At 38.0% G+C, this 23,470-nt stretch overlaps 1 protein-coding gene across 1 annotated transcript in view; it reads left to right on the forward strand.

Moving 5' to 3' along the window:
• The window catches only part of QSER1 (glutamine and serine rich 1), a 44,244-nt gene extending 32,241 nt beyond the window's left edge, over positions 1-12,003 (forward strand). The window contains exons 9-13 of the mRNA XM_054635724.2: positions 838-975; positions 2,313-2,410; positions 6,071-6,223; positions 7,286-7,381; positions 7,936-12,003. Coding sequence (XP_054491699.2) covers positions 838-975; positions 2,313-2,410; positions 6,071-6,223; positions 7,286-7,381; positions 7,936-8,076 — 626 coding nt within the window. The 3' untranslated portion in view covers positions 8,077-12,003. The remainder of the gene's footprint in view (positions 1-837; positions 976-2,312; positions 2,411-6,070; positions 6,224-7,285; positions 7,382-7,935) is intronic.
• Positions 12,004-23,470: the final 11,467 nt, after the last annotated feature.

Genomic DNA, 23,470 nt, shown 5'->3' on the forward strand with positions numbered 1-23,470 from the left:
TCTAAAGCATCCTGGTGACTTTTAAATATAGATACACTCTCACTGGTGTACTGGCACACTGCCTCTGTGAGGACAGCACCTTTGAAATAATTTTCAAGCAAACTTGCCCAAGTGACACTCTCCATATTTAAGACCTCAAGTAACCTGGTGTGATTATGGTCATCCCTGAGGGAGTTTAACAGCCTTGCTGTCTGAATCACTGCAAAACCCTGGTATCAGACATGGAGCCTATAAAAAGCTGCAGAATGCTTCCTAGTTCTGATGTGCATGTTAAAATTGCTATCTATGAAAACATAAAAGCTTCCTCAGAGGAAGCATAGGTATGCCTATATCTCTTCACTGATAAATTTTTTTTACCTTTTTTTTTTGTGAGTTTAAAAATGAGGTGTGATTGTTTCAATGGTATGCAGGCTCCTAGGTGACATCATTAGTACTCAAAAATTCTTTTTCCTTTGGATGATTTCAAATTTTGCAATTTTGGGTGGTACTTGCCTTGATGTGAAAATTAGGGCACTTAGGGTACTTCACTTGACTGAAGTTATAAATTATCCTGTTTCTCTGAACTTTCATCTACACTAATAGGAAAATGTTTTAATTCCTTAAAATATAATCTAAATACTGATAGTTAAAAATGGAACCATTTTTACCATATTTGGTGTCTGCCCCTGTTTTTGATGTGTAAGTAGTTTATTGCAGTAGACTGCACTGAATTTTCATCTCTTGGGGTACCAGTAGGGGTCACTTTTGTTTTAAGAGAGAAACCTTCAGTTTTGAAAAACACAAGTGTTTTTAGGATATTGAAGGGGAAAAAATCATTCTTTGCTGTTGACTTTTCAGAGGTTGTACCTCCAGCTCCACTTGTTACTCGTTTTTTGAATACAAGAGCTATGAAAGAGACTTTCAAGAGCTACATGGAGTTGCTTGTGAGCATTGCCTTGGATCCAGACACAATGCAAGCCTTGGAAAAGAGCAATGGTACAGTATGTTTAACACTTGTGTGTTCTTACTAGATCTTAAGGTTATTAATCAATAAAGCAAGTGTTCTTTAAAAAAACCCCACAAACATAACAAAATTCGAGTTACACAACCTCAACTCAAGAATCTACACATGTTATGGGTATATATATATATATATTTTTGCATTATCTCTTTAAACAGTCAAAGTAACTTGGAAATATTGTTTTATCTTCTTTGCTGCATTAGAATTTTGCTGTGAATGTCAGAATTGAGCTATTTGTTCCTACAGTTACTGTACTTCAAACCTTAGCAAAGATTTATTTAAAATCAGAGTTTCAAGTCTGTTTGCTTTCTTATGAAGAAATAGGCATATAACTATAAGTAGATATGATTCCTCCTACTATTAAAAATTCAGCTTTTTAAACTCTGAAATCTTGAAATTCTGATCAAAGAAAATGATATTATGCATACTTTTTCTTTGAAGACAAAACATTTGGATTTGTTTATCCTAGTAGACTCCAGGGTACAAGTCAAAACTCCTATTTCTCAAAATTTAGTAAAACACTCATGTTCAAAGATAAAAGTTCCAAAAGATAAATCCTTTCATGTATTATTTAGTTGCAAGCTGTTGTTTTGTACTATATTCTGTTTGCCTATGTTTAAAAAAATCTTTTCTAGCCTCTCCTCTCCTGCCTCTCTTGATTTGAGTGTGCATCAGTGCACACTTATCTCAAGATTTCAGACCCCTGCATTATGTCAGTAGTCCCACTAAAATCAAAGTAATTGACTTTATTTATAAAATGCTCCATACTGAGCTGTAAATTTTTATTCCTGGCCACATGCCTGTGTTCAGCTGTATATTGTTCAATTCACAGTGGTTTATCAGATAACTTTCATCAGTAAGCACTTTCCTCAATTTTTTTTTTTTGTTATAAATGCCAGCAGGACCATTTCTTGTAAAATGGAATAACAAATGTCAAAACCACCTACTTGTCTTCATAAAACTGCCAGCTGTATTGCACAGAAGAGGATTATCTAGGAATTGGTGTAAAATTGTCTCTAATATTTATACTCTGTATTGCTCTATCTGAATTTATCCTTGCAGCAAAGGAAACTCAGAGAAGGAGCAGGATTGCAGTCAGCAATTAAACTTCATACTATCTACACCAGCTTAGTGGGCTGATTAAAAAAAAAAAGATTTTTCTCTCACATTTGAAATTAGATTATGTGCCAATTGCTTTATTTTTTACTTCTCACATTGTATATTAATGGGTCAAAGTATAGAATGAATATGAATCTCATTATTGTGCATCTCTTAATAATCAACTGCTGTGGGTTTTTGATGTGTCTTTTAGATGAGCTGCTTTTGCCTCACATGAGAAAGATTGATGGAATGCTGAATGACAACAGGAAAAGGCTGCTGTCCAAATTGCGCTTGGATCACGCTTTCAAGGTACTCTCTTTCAAATTCTAGGCTTTTAAAAGTGGTGCTTTGGGTAAATCACTGAATTCATACCATGCAGGCACAGCTTAAACCTCATTTGGAGCAGCAGTTATAAATTTAGTGCTTGTATGTGGCATTTGGAGAACATTTTGGGATGGAGGAGTTTCATACTGCAAAGGTGACATTCTAGTTTTACTCCCCATGCTTTCTGGTTCATTCTCAAGCATTTTTTTCCTTTAAGCTTTTCGAGTTTGCCAAAAGAAAATCTGTTTCCTGTCCTTCTAGAGCTTTTGGTTAAGTGATTGTATTGCCTAAAAAAAACCTTTTACATGAAATAGCTATGCTGTGGAGCAGATGTCTGAACCTCTTTGAAGTAGAGAACATGATCAGAGGAGTTTAAAACCGGGACAGAGGGATGCAAGAACAACTCATTTGTGTGCTCTTTCATGTATCTTCAGCATGGAAGGTTGAGAAAAGTGTGGATAACAAGCCCATATTACAGCAGCTTTGGCGTGGTAATAAAAAAACAGGTCTGGATGTGGCCAGGGAAGAGAGAAGCCGTACCATCTCAGTAGAGAGAAGGTAAACAGGAGGATAATCACTGTGCTTCCCACTGTTCCCACCCACCCTCCAAGCAGCAATGCAGAGTTTGCAAGTGCAGGAAGGTGATTTTCACTCATGTAGGTTAGAAAAGATCAATTCCAGCACTGCCAAGTCCACCACTAAACCTCCAGAGACCTGGAAGTCTCTGAAACACGTGCAGCCACCACATCTGCTGCACGTGTTTCAGAGACCTCCAGGGATGGTGATTCCACCACTTCCCTGGGCAGCCTGTTCTAGTACTTCAGAAGCCTCCTGATGAGGAAATCTTCTGTAATATCCACTCTAAATATCCCATTTTCTCTTGTCCTGCTGCTTGGGAATAAAGCATCCTTTTGTCAGTGTCTGTAATCAGACTGATGATTTGTTCTTGTAACAGTTTTGAGGCCAACAACAGGAAAGCAGGCCTGACTATGAACACCATCACCAAACTTGTTCTTTGCCTCACTTTCCCTATCCCCCTTTCCTCTGTACTGTCCCACAGCACAGAGACACTTGGAGAATGAGTGCTGTTCTTTATACTGCTGTGAGTTCATATCTGACAGCTAGGTGAGGAGGGAGATAATAACAGACTTGAAAGTTCTGCTCTTTTCCATCATGAAACCTTTTCCCCCATTCCATGGCTGGTAAATTCTGTGGTACATAAGGAGGCTTTGTTTCAGGGAGGAGACCACCATCAACCAGAGAAACAGCTGCAATTCACATGATTCTTGAACTTTTTTATGTTAGTTATGATGTTTTCCCAACAGCTGAACAATTTGTACCTCCTTGAACAGAATTGCTTGTGGTTTCCTCCTTACAGTAAAAAGGCCTGGGGAGGGCTGTGTAATTTCAAATGCACAGAGCCTCAGAGAGGTAGCATGTGTTAACCCTCCGTTTCTTGGTTTTTTGTCATGGTAAGAATTTTTTGTTAATAGTTATTAATATAGATACCTCTTTTTGATCTGTCTGTGCAGAGAAGATAGACCAGTTAAGGGAACATACAAATTTATAGAATTTCAGTTATATTCACAGTACACAAAAAGTGAGAGGTAGTCACACTTGATTTTTTTTCCCAGTTTAAGGGGGAAAAGCTACTATAATTCTCTGTAATACCAACATGAATTCCAACATGTAATTAAGCTGGAGTTCATAGTGAATACAATACCTTTGCTGTGTGTTCACTTAGCAGCAGATTATGTATCATATCTCTGAAGTTAACTTCAGACTATTCCATCATATCATCTGCAAGATATTAATGGAGTTAATGGATGTAAGGAAAGGATCTGCTTGTGATGTCATCTGCAGGACAGAAAACCTTTTCTGTTTTTCTTCTGATGTGATAGTGCCAACGTGTGCCATCCTTGGATCGATGTCTTGGATAAAAATGAAATGCCTACTTGTCATCATAAGTGCTTGTGTTGGTTAGGAAAATGTGTCTGATGCTCTTTAAGATACAGAGGGTTTCTGTTCCACCTCATTTGTCATTCACTAATACCATTCAGTTTGAATGTTTTTACTGTTTTGCATTGATAGGCATGGATGAATTTAATGCTGTTTTTCCACTGGATACAGTTAATATGGAATATGTTAGCACTGTGTTACAAACCAAAGCAGACACTGAAGTTAGCAGTCAGTGTTTGGGAGTTTTGCCTGTAACATTTTTTGTAGTTCTGGCAGTTCATTGCATCATTTGGGCAATAGTTGTTACAAACAAAATTATGAAATATAATTGTTGCTTTAGTTGAAGATCAGTAAGTGAAGCATCTCAGCTGATATATGTAAACTTCATTTGAAAATAATGATGTGGCATTTGGAGAACATTTGGGGATGATCATCCAAAAGATGCAGTAATCACTAGTATTTAATTCTTCATTTCAGTTCACATTTGTCTGGTGTACGTCAGTGGTGTGGCCATGGAACTGTTCTGGTTCTTAGGAATTCTCCAGAAGTGGCCAGAGCCCCTTGACACTCCAAATCAGCCTTGAGGAAGGCAATTTTAGTGGATAGCAAAACTAAATAATTCAAACCTGTGTAAGTTGTTCCACTTTGGAAGTATTGCAAAGAAGACTGGATATGCACAGATTGGCTGGTCAAGGTTCCTGCTACCACTGTGCAGGAGATTTAATAGCTGTTTACTGAGAGGTTTGCTTAATAAAGTAAAAAATGGCTGATATAGATAAAGAGCTAATAAATTATAGGCAGGGGAGGTTGTTGTAGTTAGGCACTGTTTATTAAAAGAAAATATAAAAATGGAGTCAACTTGATATTTTAACCCAATAGTCCCAGTAAGGTCCTTAAGCTGCATTGATTCATTTTTCCACATGTGTGTCTTTCTGCCTCACAGTGGAGTATAATACAAAGATGTTTATTTAATGTGAAACATATTTTTCAGGGCCAGATTATGTAGCATAGCAGGACTATTTCAAAGCAGCTGCTAACATAATGCTGTATTTGTTCAACAAAATTGGATTCAAATTTACTCATGCAAATAATGTAGAATTGAAGCTGACAGAAATGCAGTTCACTCTCATGAGTTAAAATGTCTTCAACTTGTACTTTTTTGAACCTGCCTTCTACTTCACTATGCATAAGCTTTTCTGCCTTACAGATCTGATGATATGCAATTAGTTTGTAATTTGCAAAATCTGGGACAAAACCTATGAAGATATTTAGGCATCCAATGCCCACGTGCCTGACTATGCATGAAATACTTAGAGATCTTCAAGTAACTTAGCCTTAGAAATTCTTGGGTAGAAATGGAATGGAAAGTAATTTAGAAGTTTAAAATTGCCCTGTGAAGCTTTTTTTCCCCCTCTCTTTCTAGTGAGAGGATCACAGATGTTACTCTGATGTACAGTGAAAGGATCTGCTGGTCTTGAAAAATTCCAGTAGTCAGGAGCAGGTGGTCATGCTTTCCAACCAGATTTGGTTGTATAATCTGATAAAGACACTTTATCACGTCTTTGTGGAAGAATAAATTTTTTCCTAATAGGCTGCACTCTAATCTTTTCAAAGAAGGCCATTTATCACCAATGTGACCATTCTTGATTTTTTCATAATCCTTTGTCTTTATGTGCTCTGTTGAAGAATGCTTTGGAAAACTTTCCTGAACTGACAGTGGTCACTCGGGATTCCAAGACAAAGTGTGGAGGGACATCTGTGTCTAAGATCAAAATGAATGGTAAAGCTTACAACAAGAAAACACTGAGGACTTCTAAATCAACCACTAAATCAGCACAGGTGAGTGTTCACAGGGTTTGTTGCTGCCACCATCTGACTTGTGCTGTGATAACCATGTTTATATAAAACACTGCTTCATATGTTAGCTGCTTTGGTTGGTTGATTAAAATATAAAATCTTTGAGAGAGGGGCTTATTCTGTAACAAGGGAATGTTAAAATCCAACATTTAAAGGAGTACATTAAATCATTATTATAACTTAGATGTGAAACATGGTTTGTCAGCTTCCTGGGCAACAGTTTGCCTTCACCATTGCTGCTGTAGATCATAATAATAAGTCATACTATAATAATAACATATATAATAATCATATAACAGTTTCTTACACTTGCTGCAAAATAAATGATACAATGACTTCTAGATCAAAAATTTAATAAAAATAGTGTTAACCCTGTAAAATCTGAGATCAGATAACACTTCTTAAAAATTGAGCTCTATCTTGTTCCAGTCTTCATTTTCAGTGGTGGAATGAAGCTGTGTATCTTAAATTAAAAAAAATAAAAAACAACATGGAAAAAATTTGAGAAGAACATATTGTTTATTTCCATAGAATTCCTGGGGAGCACTAACTAGATTTGGTTTGCTTAGCTTCAACTCCCTGGACTATATAGTGGCTTGACAAATGACCTGTACATATAGCTCACACTCATATTTCTGGCCAAATTAACCTAATTTTTAGGTAAGCACCTAAATCAGCTTTCTCATGCACAAAGTCTATGTCTTCTGCAATGATAGCCATCAATCTGGTAGAATAATGGTTAAACTTTGGTAGTTCTTGGAGTACTTCTTGAGAAGGGTGTGTCTTACCCATTTTGGGTTTGCAGTGCATTCAGGATGACTGAAAGCATTCTCACACCTGGTTTTGATAAAACAACATGGGAAGTGGAGATAGGAGATAATTAAGATATAAGGGAATCACAGTTTGCCAGGTATGTCACAATCGTGATTTGAATCAAGCACTCAATTTCTGAATTGCTGAAAAAAATGGTTTACAGAAGAAAATGTCTGTCATGTCTCCTAGTAAATAACATGAATTTTCCTAAAATAATTGTTCTTTTTGCAGGAGTTTACAGTAGATCCAGAAAAAATACAGTTGTATTCTTTGTATCACTCACTCCATCATTACAAATATCACATATATCTAACATGTAAAGAAGAGGTAAGTATTGCTCTCATTTTTTGCATTCATTGAGGGAATTGAGTCCAGCTTGAGAGGTTATTCTTGGTAAATGAGTATGGATTGAGGCCTCCTATTTTAATTAATTCTTTACGGCAAGCAAAGGCTTCACTGACCACATGGGTTGCCCCTAATGGGAGCTGCTGCTTAGAACATTCAGATGTGAGGCTTGCAAGGTTTGTGGGATTCCCTGACGTGTTCTTCACTGCTATCTAAAATAAACAAAACAAATGTTGTCAGTGTATTTAACTCCTTGGATCTAAAAGGATTTTTTTGGTCTTAGAATGCCGTGCCTTTGCCTTCTGCAAATCCTTGCTGGAAATATTTCAGGTAGCAGAAGTACAAGAGTTGAGCTCTGGCTTAGTTGTTAAGAAATGCATTTTGGGGGGCATTACCCTTGTTTTTAAAATTCAAAGATTTTCTGGCAGAGAAGGTTGATATTTAACTGCAGACTTTTATAAAAATGAAAATTCTCCAATTCTGGCAGCCTAATGTGTGTGTGCATCTCTCTCCCCCTCCTTCTCTTTTTAAAATAGATTTCTTCTGTTCAGAAGACGAGTGCAGATCTAGGCCAGGAAGAGATCGTGCAGCTGTGCATGAAAAACATAAAATGGGTGGAGGATCTTTTTGAAAAGTTTGGTGAACTCTTGAATCGTGTCCAGCAGAAATGCTCCTAACAGAAATGTGTCCCAAATCCCAGATTTTTCTACGGCACTAACCTGATGGAACAGAAAGCTCAGAGAGAGGCTCTGATTTCTTTCACAATGCCAGACTGCATTCTTGTTCATAGCCATTTTTATTTCTCTTTATGGAACTCTGTGCCTTGGCTCGTGCTAAGGAAAAGTGATGCTGCCAAGGAAATCTGTCCTTTGGAGATGGAACTAAACATAAACCTAACCACATTTTTAACCTGAAGAGTTATTTTCAATTTTGTAAACTATTGGATAACTTAGTTTTATTTTCAGAAATGTTTTTGACAAGTGATGAAGCATGCACTACATATACTTTTTTTTCTTTTTTATTGCTCAACAGATAACAACACTTAAAATACTACAGATTTTTCCATCCCTGACTAAGTGAGAGAAAAGTCAGCGTTGGGGCGAACTAATTTTTACATGTCTGGCCACCAAATTTAGATTTTTGTACATTTTGTGAACAGAGCTGGAGTGACATCAGTTTCTGCATACGTATGTTGCCATCATGAAATCCAGAAATTTCATTATGCTTTATGGACTCCTTTTACTATTGTCATGTTTGGGAGACCGAACATGGAGTTGGTGCAATCCTATGACTGCTTTTGTGTCAAATTATATTGTAATGAAAGACAATGACCTTAACTATTTTCCCTGTTTTGAAGAAAAAAATATTTTCCTTTATACTGTGGTTTTTTTTTTCTTTTGGAAAAAAAAATCAATTGTACATTTTATCTCACTAATAGTTGTATTTTTCACAGAGGAAATATTGTGGTTAAAATTGTTACATGTATCTTTGTAATACACTTTCCATTGTTTTCAGTAAATCCTATTCATTTATATGTTGATTTTATATTGTAAACTATGTATCTCGAGGTAACCCTTTTGTTTATACAGGTTTGCTTCAGTGTTAACCAGAATAATGCATAATGCATACTAGACTAGTTTTGCTTTAAGTGTAGTTGTGTTAGACACTGCAATTATTTTCTGGTATGTGAAAATAAATTTCTTACTAAACTAGCACTTGATTAACTGAGAGTTTAAATGAAGAGCTACTACACTTTATCTTGGTCAACAAAGATTGTTGATTGAAAATAGACTATATGCAGTGTTAAACACAGCTTACATAATTGTTTGTAGAACTGGCAGTTGCAGAGCTGTTCTCTTTTTGGTGCCTTTCAAGTCCTCAGACATCTTTGTAGCTTTTCTCCCCCCTCCAGGTTGTTAACACTTAGTAGTGCCACTAGTCACACTCAGACAATGAATGTAATGGGCTCTGATCAGGAGAACATTTTCTTTAAATTTGCCAATAGAATGCCTTACTGAGTCATTCAGAATGGAGATGTACTCTACTGGCGTCCTAAAAAAAAAAAGTCATGTTGGTCTTTTTTCAGAAAATGTCAGAAAAACCTTCATTCCTTTATCCTTTTACTGCCACTTAGTGCCTTAATTTCAGCCAAGAGAGCAGGGTTCACTATTCATTGGCCAAATGAAGTAATGTTCATTGCCATGTGACCTTTCCCCCATGTTTTCGTCCTATTTAGTTGTTAAATATTCATTAGACCGTAGAACTATAAAGAGTTTAATGAATAGATGTGAAAATGAAATTATTTGATCTTGAGTAAGCAAATAGAGGTTTGAATATTAAAGTATGTACAGAATTTTAGCTGATTAGATTTAGAGCCTTGTAGGATGTTTACCATATTTCCAAAGCTTTTCATCCTTAAAAAGCAATAATTCTCCTTTACAATTTGTGTGCAGACTACGATGAACAGAAATGGGTATGTGCCCATGCCTTTTTTAAAGCCTCTTCCTGGTGGTTTAGCTTTAAAAAGGGAGGTCACTGTCGTGCTAATGACACATTGTGTTACTGCTGTGTCTGCAAATATCAAGGAGAGGAGGTGGGTTTGGGGTGAGGCAGAATGTGCAGATTGTTAGAGCAATCATGGAGCTAATTAATTCCCACAGTGAACAGAGGGGTAGCCGTGGGATTAAGGAATTTCTGTGGTTTCAGTCCTGTGAGTTTAGAGGGTGAAACCAAACAGCAGAGTTACCAGCCTTGGCAGCAATCAGATAAAATGATTTTAATGTAAATGTGCACACTGCAGTAGAAACGTGCTGGTACACTCTTCAATCACGAGTGGGCATTCCCAAATTTCCATCCCTTACTGGGATGGCTGGCAGTGCCTGCAGGTTGATGACAGGGAGTTACTTGGCCAGGCAGAGTTCTGTGGTCACATTACAGTTTGGAAATTCCTTGTCTGTGCTTTTAAAAATCATGAGGATACAGACTGAGGGAACAATGGAATCACCTCCTTGATGGTGTAGTAAAGAGACTTTGTCTCTCTCACACCCCTTCCTAATGAAGTAGTGAGTTGAGAGAGTTCTCTGTGCTTTCTAGAAGATTACCACTACTGTGTACTTACTCTGGATTTTCTAATCTCAAAGTAGCTTTAGAAAGCTGCTTTCAGTCCTTAGAAGCTAAAAAAAAAAAAAAAAAAAGAAATGAGAGGCTTTTGGAGTAGCTTGTCCCTGTTTAAAAAGGAAGTAACTTTAGCAACAACCATTAAAAAAAAAAGTTGGTGGGGGGCCAGGATGCTCTGCACTGCCATAGAAAGTGACCTGGCTTATTTTTGGCTGTTTTGTTCCCAAGGCCAGTTAAACAAGCACTGGGCCACTACAAGCACTGTGCCTGTAGAAGACAGGAAAAACTTGTCTTGAATAAAATTAACTGCCCCAGACTATTAAAGATTAATATAACGGAGCTTCCATCTTTGTCTTGGGGTGCAGAAATGGTGGCTGGATTGTTAATTTACCAAACCAGAATAAGTAAAAACATGAAACTCTTGAGTGTGTTGAAGGGTCATAAATCAAAGCAAAGCTTTGTTAGTAGGATTGACCAGTTTTTTTTATACTGAAGCAAACTTAATGAAAAAGTCAATGTACAAATTACCTTTTTTTGCACAAATCCTTTGTTTTGTTGCATTTTAGATAATGAAGTCTGCACCCACACCTCAGATTTTTTCCCCTTGGAGTAACAGTGAGGTCTTCATCCTTTAATATGACAGTGGAAATTGAGCACTGATTTGACTGCAAGAGAAGATGCACTGGGAAGGAACAAAGCCCTCCTTAGACTATGAATTAGCAGAATAGGAATGAAACAAATTGCATAATCAGTTATTTGGCTTTTAATTCCACTATTCTTTCCTTTAGTGTAGCATCCCAATTTACACTGGGTTTGATTTTATTCAAATACAGCATTGCTCTTAAAGGCAGGTTTGCTTTGAGATGCTACTCCCAAAGTTTTGCTAGGAAAAAATCAGACACAAATTGGATTGAGAAATTGTTTCTGAGAACAGCTAAGGACTTCAGGGTCTTGGAGGTTCTGTGGCATGTAATGTATTCGTATATTGTCAAAATGAAATACTACTTTTTAAAAAGTCAGATCTTACAGGCTGTCTTCCAAGTAAATGATTCCCATAGGAAATATATTTTAAATATTATTTAAATATTTACTACTATTTAAAACAATGTTAAAGCAGGAAAGCTAATACTATGGTCACAAAATGTCAGTGTGTCACCAACCATTTCTTATTTTGTTGCCAGCACTTGACATTTGGTCTCTCTTACCCTATTATGAACCTGTGCATTTCACAGTGCACATTCTGCCATATTTTATTATTTAAGCTAATATTAACATGTCATTGGTAATAAATGCATGTTTTTCTGCATATCTGTTCTACATATGGCAAAAATGAAGCTAGGGCTAATTAAGAGACACTATGCATTCTTAGTCCAGGTTTTCAGGTGGTCCATAATACAATGTATGGAAATGTGAAAAAGGACAGTTTTGTACCATTCATGATGTTATTAACTAAACCCATTAAAGTGAAAACACTTTTTAAACAAAAACCTTATAATGCTTAGTCATTTGTTATTAAAACAATAAGTCTTGAAAAGTTAAGATTGTTGGAAACAAATTGGCACTTTGGAATTTTTCCTATATTTTCTGCTTGCAACATGAAGAAATGCAGTTCTACAGTTGGGTTTGGTTTTTTTTTTCCATTATGTTGCCTGAACTGAGCATGTCTGGTTGATCTGGATTTTTTATTTCTGGGAAATTTTAGTTCTGGATTTTTTAATTCTGGGTTCTAAATGTTCTGAATTAATGTTTACAATACAGCTGCCAGATCTTCCACTGCTGTGGTGAGTGAGGAGCCAGACTGTTGGGGCAAGAGAGAATCTGCTGCTGTGATTCAGGTGGGGTTCACCTGAACTTCAGTCTTTTCATTTGTTCTCTTTCTTGATGGACTAGAATGTCATCTCTGTGTGCCTTAGAAGAAAAGGTGCTCACAGAGTTTTGGGATTTTTGCCCCCCAGCCACAAGGAGTTACCCTGGATATCATTAGCACTGTTTTTCCCTCACACAGAGGGCTGAACCCCATCCCATGCTGTGGATATTGTCCACAAGACCCACAGCAGCCCTTCTCTGAGCACCTTGGTTGCAGAAAAAGGAGGTTCTGGAGGCTGGAATTTTTTTTTTTTTTAATGGCCCTCTGTATAAGCTTCTTCCCAAACCAAGATGAATATAAAATGAGTCATTTTCCCATGCAATTGATTGTTGTTTTCTCAAAAAAATACTTTGGGAAGCAGGTAGGCAGAGAATGTCCGGTTGCAATCCTGAAGATTTCAATGCTGAGTTTCAGATACAGCTTTCAATTTCTGAAGTTTTGGTTTTTTTCTTTTTCCAAAAAAAAAAAAAAAAAAAAAGAAGCTGAATGCACATAGCTTTTTAAAAAAAGGAAAGCAGCTCCTACTATCAGCAGTTTGTGGGTAAGTATCTTAGGCAATCAAAATTCTTGCTTTGCATTAGCTATTTGCCTTTTCCATAGATAACCTAACAAATCTTTGTTTCATTTCTAGAAACTAAAGAAGAGAAAACCATATTAAAATTATTTTCATTTGGTTTCTTACAAGAATACAGCACTAAATACAGAGAACAAGCTTTTTATAAAGGAGAAAAATAAATGGTGAGTCAGGGAAAACAGCAAAAAACATTTCAGGACTGTACTCTCTCATTTGTCCTGAGTATGTCTCGGGTTCTTGCTTTTAAAAGTTCCACTGGGCATTTTCTTTTCTTTGTGTGTGCTTAATTTTGGTTGGTTTTGTTGGGTTTTTTTTAGCTACCTGATGCCCAAAGGGTAGAGGGAAGCAGCAGAGCCCATGAGCAGGACTGAAGGAGTAGCTAAGGTCCTTCATTTTAGTTTTTATGAATAAATAAAGTCTTTATTTACATGTGTTATTTGAAATTGTAAACTATATACTTGGGAATACATGTTGTAGCCTTCTCAGACTCCCAGAACATGTGATAGACAGATCTTTTAAGTAAAATTATGTTGGTTTGCATCATCCTTTCCTTTCTAACTGTGCTGGCTGCTAGTGTGATTTGTCTGTGCATTATTTATGTATCAGATATTTTTGCTGTGGCAACAGAAGGTAAGTGATATGATAATTGAATAAAAGCTGGAGCATCAATGTTTTATTATGTGCTTAGGTCAAATGGGCAGCTTGTTCAAAGCTCTGGGAGAATGAGGATTTAGAGCTCTTCCCTAAGTAAAGCAGCTTTGATGGCTTCTGACACCTCCCAGGTTTTTGTTGTTGGTCAGAATGCAGAAATTCCTGTCCCTACAGCTTTCTTAACAAACAGTAAGGGAACACTTATTTGTTTCAGTGCGGCATCCAGCAGCTTTGTTTAGAGGTAGTTTGACCACAGTCAATGGACTTTGCACTGAAGGAGTTGAAGAGAGTGCTCACATGTTCTGTGAGAATCCAAGTGTTGCAATTCTGGGACCAGCTGCCTTGAATTAACCCCAGAAACCAGGTAACAAGAAATGCTCAGCCAGGGACTGTCACTTTCTCTTTGACATGAACTGTACAAGTTCCCTTTGAGTTTGGTGGGGTAATAAAATTCTGCAGGATGCTTCTGAGGACATTTTCCTATCCTAAACCATGGGCCTGGCAAAATATGGCATAATTGAGTTAGGTGGCCTCAGCATATTGTACAGTAATATAAAAGGTAAATTATAGACTCCTGCTTCTAACATACAGAAACAATAAGCCTGATTCTCTGCCCTAGAGTATATAGGATCTGGAGCTGTTTTCTAAGAAAATCAAAACAAAGGGTCAAAATCAGGAATTCAGTTTTGCTCAGCAAATCCATTTAGAGTTCTCACTTTTCTCCCTCCTCACCCACTAGCTCCTGCTATCCCATTAAGCTGGTGCCACTAGTGAGTGCTTGTGGAATTATGCCCTTTTCTGACCCAGGGATGGGGCAACTGAGAGCTATTTTAAAAACTTTTATTCCATTTTCAATCTCATGTGAAGGGTGAAACAATACAAATGTTATAATTCACACCATCACAATCAGAGATGAACTATTTCCTAATTAAAATACATCATAAGTGTTTCTTATCAACTTTTACTACACCATGCTATAACGACCTTAAAACCAATCATCTAAAATTATCCCTCATAAGTCCCACTACATCTTTCATAGTTCTATTTCTCTAAAATATCTAATCTTATTTATAACACCATTCTTTAGAACTTGTTTCTAGTTCCATTTCTCTCTCAACAATGTCTGTCCTATTCCATAATGTTTCTAAGTCAACATTTTTTATCTCAAACTTTACATACAATACATACTATGTAAACCTTCTGTCAAACTTTAAGGAATTCTCTACAATTTTTTACAAGTGCTCAGTGGGGAGGAGGAACATGGAACTTGTCCCACAGTGAAGTGATAATTTCACTGCTTCAGGTGGACATCACTGCTCCTTGTGGCTCTGCACAGCTGTGAATTGGTGAGAGCTGCTGCCCTAATTCTGAGCTGACCCCAAGCCCCTTCCAGCAGTAACGGGGGTCAGCGTTTTGTGATGTAAAACAGCGGAGTTAACACTCGGTCAATAAGGAAATGGCCCCTCCCAGCTGGGCACAGAGTGACTCCTGCTGCCTCAATTATTCACAGTGTCTGATTGCACTTCTGGCTGAGCAGGTTTCTGTCCTGCACAGGACACTGAGCCTTCACTGTTCTGACAGGAGTCTTTGCATACTATTTTTCTTCACCAGCCAGGTTCATGGCTTGATCAGGGCTATAAAATTGGTTGGGAGAGGTTTTCTGTATAGTGCAAAAAAGTTTTTTTAACATGAACAGCTTATGAATAATTAAAGAAATATAGGTATTTAAATTTTCTAGTTAATATGTGTTATAGCTTTACATACATACATGTGTCATAGCTTGACAATATGGTATCAGTGTAAGTAATATACTTTTCTTAGAAGTTAGAAATTTGTTATCGATTTTAGTAGGGGACTTTTAGGTTTTTAAAATGCTGACAGGTGCAAATTCTTAAATTTAGAATTTAAAATCTGTTAAAAGACTTTGCAGCTGAAATTTGCTTATGATATTAGTAAATTCGTGTTCTTTGTATACTTTAGACCTAGAATGTTAGGATGATTATATTCTTTGAATCTCCTATGTTGTTCTAGATATATTACAAGTAGAAATATTAAGAGAAAACTTATTAACATGCATTCCAGGATCTCTTTAATACATAGTAGCCCATGCCTGAGACAGAAGTGTAATGTTTTCTTAGACCTGTAATCCAGACAGCACTGCCAAGACTCATTTAGGGACAGTGCAGTCAGTCTCTGGTAACAGCATCTAATCGTGCTTGAAGTCCCAGGAAACCTCCACTAGAGGGAAAAGCGGGAAAATCCACTTAAGACAAAATCTTCTATTTTTATTAAGACTGAGAAATGGGGGCTTGTGACATCACAAGTGTGGTGAGGTTGCTCCATTCCCACTTCCTTGCTGTGAGGCACCTGGAGGACCAGTGTGTGCCAGCTGCTGTGGCTCCTCCTGGAGTGTGGGAAATGGATTTGTAGAGAGCTCTAGGTCGAAAAAATAGTATTGTCCAAAAAATGTGACAATACTCTTTTCTTAACCTAGAGATGGGGCAACTGAGAAAACTGAGTGTTTTAAAAACTTTTATTCTATTTTTAGTCTTACGAGAAAAGTGAGACAATACAGATGTTGTTGTTCATCCTATCACAATTAGAAGCTATTTTCTAATTACAATACCCTTACAAGTGTTTATATCAGTTTTTTACTACACCAGTAGTAAAAGGAAGTTTTGAAGGAAAACTAATCATCTAAAACTACTCCTCGTGAGTCTTACTACATCTTTTGTAGTTCTATTTCTCTAAAGTATCTAGTCTTATTTGTAAAACCATCTTTCGAAACTCTTTTCTAACTCCATTTCTCTCTCAACAACATCTATCCTAATTCCATAACGTTTCTAAGGTCAGCATTTCTTATCTCTAAGTTTGCATCCAAATGTGCAAGCTTTCTAGAAGCTCTGTACGAATGCCGCCCATGTTCCAGCGGGGGTCAGTGTGCAGCAGCCGGCTCAGCCTGCCCTGCCCGCCGTGCTCCCGCAGACACATCGCTATTCCAGCCCGCCAGTGGAAGCATGGAGCTCCGGGACAATGCTCCCTTTGTCGCCAGAACCTTCTGTCCTGGCAGCTTGTTTATTGTTCCAGGCTCTTCAGAAAGGCCAGGGTGGAATCCTTACAGATTTCCCTTCACTGGAACATTCCAGAGCTGCCCTTCAGGAGTAAGGGGTGCCCTCACCCAGGCCAGGTGTGCTCTGGAGCAGCCTCTCTGTGGTGGGGCAGGAGCTGTGGTCACTAGATGGAATCACTGTATCCCTCAGAACCTACACCTATTGTCTTGGTTTGGAAAGACAGGAGTCTGCTAAGGAAGGCATGAGGCAGAATGGAAGTTTTCCAGGGTAGAAATCCATTTTGATTTAGGTGAAATGTACATTTTTGAGTTGAGTCTGTGGTTAGAAACCATAGTTATTTAGCCTGGCTGCAAAGTCTAGGCTCAGAGAAACTGCTTCAGTGAAAGACAGAAATGAGGGATGGGGGAGACAGAGGGTGATAGAGAGAGACAGAGACTGCTGTGAGAGCAGGTCAACCTGAGGAGTTCTTTCTGATAAAGAAGTAGAGGCAAATGTCACATGAAATTCGTAAAAATGAATATGTATGAACCTATTATGAAATTGTATGCATATGTATTTGAGAGGGGGATAAAAAGGGACCTGAGGTTCCCAGAAGTACACGTGTCATTTTAGGAGAACCATTCCCACATGCGTCCAGCGCTGTAATAAACATACCAGCTTTATAACTTTCACAAAAGTTGTAGAGTTTTGTTTATCTCCGCAAAACAGGCAGGAGCCTCCCCTGAAATGGAGAATGTAAACCCTCCCCACCCCTCCAAATTGCTGTACATTTTAAATTAAGGGGCTCTCAGGCAAAATATACGGGAACAGGAAATAACAGTTCTTTATTAGGGAAGGAAAAATAAAAGGATAAAATAAACAATGCAGTACACTAGAACAACACTGCCAGAGTCAGAACCCAACCTGACACCCTGTGGGTCAGGGTGTTGGCACAGTCCCATTGGAATTGTGGCTGCAGTCCTCCTGCAGTGTCAGGGGTGGTTCTGCTGGAGCAAGGATCCTGTAGAGAAGGATGGATTCTTCCTCTGAAGATCCAGTGGAAGGAGAGGCAGCTGCTGTTCCTCTAGGGAATCCCATGGAGAAAGCTGTGCTGGTGTTCCAGAAACTCCAGATTATATCTGGGTAGCAATGTTTGGCTCCTCCCTCTGGGCTCACATCTCCCAATGGGATGCTGCAGTTCTTATCAGCCATGCAGTGACATTCAATTGCTGTTATCAGCAGATGTCCCCACCCAAGGGAGGAGTGAATGTGGTTACTCAAAGAGAGAGATAAGGCAAACTGCCCACTTGACAAAAGATAATCTGCCATAGAGATGGTCATAGAATACATCTTGCCTTGCAATCTGGAACACTCGTCCATGCAGGGTGACCCCAATGTAGGGAATAATGTGCTCTGACTCCATGGTTCAGAAAGCTGAACAAATGCTATACTATGAGCTTCATACTATAGAGCTATAATTATATAAGCTATAAGTATATAGCTATTAGTTATACTAAATTACATACTAAAGAGATACTATATTAAAGAAAAACCTGTGACTGTCTCCAGACAGTCACAACACATGTGGATCCAATTGGCCAATTGATCCAAACAACCCTCAGCAGAATCCAATTAACAAATCACTTTTGGTAAACAATCTCCATAACACATTCCACATGTGCTGAACAACAGGAGCAGCAAGTAGAGATAAGAATTGTTTTCTCTTTTTCTCTGAGCTTCTCACTGCCTTTCCCTAGGAGAAATCCTTGGGAACTTGCCTGCTGCCCTCTGTGAAGAGACCTGTGGCCACACTGTGCTGTCCTCTTTTGTAATTCCTGTGAGGATGGGAAATGGGACTAAGCAGAGTGAGTTTGTGAGTAACCTGCTCTGCATCCTAAGGGAGAGTGTCTGTCCTCTGCAGCCCATGGAGCTCAGCCCCAAGCAATGCTGGTGCTCTGAGCTGCAAATGGCAGAACCTGTTACTCAGTACTAAGGGAGATTATCTGTGCCAGCTCTGTAATCCACCCTCAGATCTGTCCTGCTTGTCAAGCAGCCCTTTGCACTCTGGTATTGTGTGAATAGCTGTTCGTGTTCTTAAATTTGAGATTACCAGATGTGAAAAATGTGTATTTTATGACTGGCTTTTCACAAATATTAAAATGAATATTATATGTGTTGTGATAGAAAGTGATGCTGTATTAATGCTCTTAAGTATAGTGTTAAATATAGTTTTAAGTTATAAAAAAAATGTTAACATAGAAACTATATTCTGTAGGATACTTTTTTTAAAGAAAGGACTCGCACTGAGATAGCAGACACAGGACACCTAAATCCTTCAGAGAAAGAGAATTTATTGCTCCATTATCAGAAGAAACAAACTTCTTCCTGCCTCGAAGGCGCTGTTAGGATTCAGAGGAAGAGATGACCAGACAGAATCCTGTGTTTGAATGGAATTTATGCATCATGTATGAAGTGTATGAATATGCAACTGGTTATTGCTTTTAAAGGTTAATCCTTTGTTAATGTGTGTCCTTTTTTGGGCTCGTGCTGCCCAGAAAAAGGTACCTGGACACCCGTAACTCTTTGTCTCTATTGTCTCATATTGTCCTAATCCAAATTGTCCAAATTATTATTACTCTAATTGTGTTACTATTTTTATAATCATTTTATTACAATTAAACTTTTAAAATTTTAAAAACAAGTGATTGGCGTTTTTCACACCAGAGAAGAGTTTTCCCATTTTTATAGGTCCCTTTCATTACTGAAAACTTTGTATCCTCAGGCATTGAAGTAGAGCAGATTTGATAATACCCTCATAATTGTAGCAATTTCTGTAACAGAAGCTGTTGATTTTCCCTTCCATGAGGATCTCTGTGCGACAGTGAACCATATGCTGAACTTTAATTTGTCTCGACATTTGTCAGTGGAATGGAGCAACATTTTAAGGGTTACCCTTTATAATGTACTCCTTTCATCAACTTCACCACTGTAGTGAATACAGGCATTGTTGATATTTAAGTGGGGAAAAAACAGAAGTGTAACTGTTCTAAATAACTGGAATCTTTTTCTGAATTTTTATGGTAATTATTAATTGCTTTGCATTTTCAGAAACAGAAAACGATTGGGTTCAACAGATCCTGATGACAATGGCAATAAATTTTATGTACATATACATTTAAGCTGTGTTGATATACACTTAATCTTCAAAGCTTTATTGCTGTGGGAAGACATTTGAAATCTAAAGAATAAAGTTGGGTATAGAAGAGACAGCCTTCTGACATGCTTGAGATGCTAGAGAGGCATTTGAAATGCAGAGTTCTATGTTAACCATTCAAAAAAGTGGGATCAAAATTCATTTGAAAATAACAAATTGGATGGTATTGTTCTGCAAAAATCCCTTTTTATTTCCTAGTCAATTTTCAGAGATAAGTTGCTGTCTATTTTGACATTTAAAAATTGAATAATAATTGGGACACTGAACAATTCTGGGTTTTAGAACAGCTTATTTTCCAGCTTTAGTGTCCTTCCAGTTTTTTTTTTGAAGTTATGAAATTAAAACTTTTTCCTGTGTTTTTTTCAAGAACACATAACATTTCCCAGTCACTTAACCAAGCATTGATCTGTTGCAGATAAAACAGCAGCACCCCAATAAAATAGAACAGCACTCCTATAAAATAGAATATTTTCTATTGATATGCCTCTCATGTTTTCACTTTGTGTAAGGTCTTATAACCAATTAGATCTCCTTCATTTCTCCTGAGCACTATTCTCCTGGAAGAATAGTGCTCAGAATACCTGGAAATTACAGGTGCTGTCACTTCCCCATCCTGGTTGGCAGCCCAGATTCCAGGTTCATTATGGGAAAAGCTTTTTGCATGCAGGTGTGCATCATTGCTCCCTTTGTGAGCTGCAGGTTTCCATTTTGCCTTCTCTCCCTCCATGATCAGACAAGACCTGAACGTGGGTCTTTATCCTTAACCATCTTTATCCTTGACCATCTTTATCCTTGAGCAAACACTTAACTGACATGAGGAAGTTAATCAACACACATGCCTGAAATTGTGGCTGTTGAATTTAAATACTCTGTTTCTGCATTATGCTTCCAGTTAAACACTACAGGTCTTACATGAGACTCAGATATTCTTGAAAACTGAAGTTTTTAAGTTCTTCAAAACATAACCACTCTCTTGATCCTTTTGTAGCTGGTAGGAGTATTTCTAGATGATCTGGAAATAAATGAAGATAGATTTTTATTTTGCTGTTCCTTGCTATAAAAGTCCTTTATAACAGTTGAAAAGAATCTGACACAACTGTGGACTTTTGTTAGGACTAGGACTTCTGTTAAAATACATTGGTCTCAAATGATTTTATGAATAAATTAACATAATTTAGTGTCTTTGTAATTGGCATTCTCTTGTGCATCCTGTGTTCAGCTTTATGGAGGTTAATTAGGGGAATCTGCTGTGAAAGGGGAAACCAGATACAGGGAGTTGTACTTTTATCCTGAGCTCTTTCCACCATGGTCTGAGGAATTCCCCCAGCCAAGACCATCCAGGCTGCACTATTTAAAGTGACTAAATAAAGCTATAAACAAATTATTATATTGTCAATAATTATGTATATATTCATAATTGCATAAAAGTTTAACTGTGCTTTAGGAAAGCATTTTATAATAATATTATTTTAAGAAATAGCAAAAGATGGCATTTCTCAGATCCTGTCTGACCAGCCAGTATCTGCTGCCTGCCCCTGTCACCACCGGGGTGTCAGGGCTGTGGTCACTGGCACAAAACACGAAGGCAAAGGCAGAAATCCAGGGTAGGCTGTTGATCCCCTGATGATAAAATACAGGAATAAAACCTTACTAACTTCTCAGTGAGCAGCCCTCAGTGCATTGGCTGTCCTTGCTCTGTTCCCTGCAAGCAGAGTTTGACAAATCATTCTCCAAGGTAAGGTGCAATGTTCTGATTGCTGCACCTCCTACTCCAAAATGTTTGTGGGTTTGAATTCTCTCAGGATTAGGTGAACCACAGCAGGATGATTGACTGCATCACTTTATTTCAACAACTGTGCAAAAAAAAAATTAAAATTAATTCAGTATTTATTGATTTGCAGTTATATTTTGGCAATGCATCAAAAATTCTAGCATCAAACTGCTGCAAAGCAGGGAATAATTAAACAGTGCATTATATCTTATTTTATTGGGTTCTTATTGGCACCTGTGAATCAGGACTACTTTTTTTTTTAAAGGGATTTATCTTCCCTTCTTTCCCCAACAAATAAATCTCTGTTAGTCACTTCCTATTGTTCAGGAAACAAGATGAACTTTATTTTTTTTTCCTACAGCTTGAATAGATTCCTTTCTCTGTGCCCAGAGACTTAAGCCTTCCTTATCTGAAAAATTTCACAAAAACTTCCATTTTTAGAACTCCCTCTATCAAATACTGTACTCAGGCAATGAAACATGAAGAAATGTTTGTCTGCCACAAGTCTGTGGTACCTTAGATGCCTGCAGTAATTTTTCACAGCTTCAAATGCAGTGCATTGTCTATTTATTTGCATACAATGAACAAACTTGCAGTGCCCTACCTGTAAGTGTGACAAATGAGGATAGAAGAAGGCTGCACTGAGCCTCAGTGGATAGCAAACATCCTGCATTTCCACCTGCCAGCACAGAATTTGATGCAGAACAGGCTAAAGTTCAATAATCTGATGACTCAAAGTGGATTTTTGAATCACTTGTAACATTGTATTATTTGGTCTTTAATGTGCTTTCCGTTCTTCTTAGTCTGTGTACCATGGAAATCAGTTTGGCTTTGTCTGTTCCTATGGAAATCAATCCAAAAACCATGAATTATTTTGTGTTGTTCTAATACACTTCTGTTGAGTAAGACTATCAAAATCCTTGATTTGTAATAGAAAATTATACTTTGTACACAGTAGAAAATTATGTTGGATCTCTCAGCAGTTTGCTGCAGGCAGTAGAAAAAAAACCACACATTACTCTGAAAATAAATTTATTTTTTCATTTCATTGCAATGAGAAATGCCATCTGCTCTAATGAACAGCTCATGGAAGACATCACAAGAAAACTTCAACCACATGTGCTGTTCAAGCTGTGTGTCCCACAGGAAGAGCCAAGGACAGGGTTCAGGTGTCTATATGCCTATATATATATATATATATATGGGAATGTATGGAATTGATATTTGAAGATGCTTGTTATCGGGGACTTGGATTTCCTCGGATTTATCCATCATTCAGAACTTTCTTCCCAGTTTTGAAATGGAAAGCAGCTTCATTTCAGTGGATTGCGAACATCCTGCAAAACAGATACAGAACTATCAGAGAGGGTCCAGTGGAAGGTCACAAAGATGGTCAGGGATCTGGAGCATCTCTCTTAAAAGGAGGAACTGCAGGAGCTGGACCTGTTCAGTGTGGAGAAGACTGAGAGGGGACCTCACCAATGCACATAAACATCTCAAAGACAGGTGACAAGAGGATGGTGCCAGGCTCTTTTTGGTCATGCCCAGGGACCGGATGAGGAGCACTAAAACACCAGAAGTTCCACCTCGGCACGAGGAAGAGCTTCTTTCCACTGAAGGTGGCAGCACACTGGAGCAGCCATTCCAGAGACACCCGAGCGCGTTCCTGTGTGACCTCGCCGGGGGGATTACACCGGATGGTCTCTAGCGATCCCTCCTACCCATAGCGATCGTTCCGTGGCTCTCAGAGTAGCGGAGCCGCCCTCGGGCAGAGCCGGGGCCGTCGCTGCCCTTTCTGCCCCGGTCCCGGGCACCGCCCCGGGGCGG

Source organism: Agelaius phoeniceus, chromosome 6 (genome assembly GCF_051311805.1).
Source record: "Agelaius phoeniceus isolate bAgePho1 chromosome 6, bAgePho1.hap1, whole genome shotgun sequence".
Classification (NCBI taxonomy): domain Eukaryota; kingdom Metazoa; phylum Chordata; class Aves; order Passeriformes; family Icteridae; genus Agelaius; species Agelaius phoeniceus.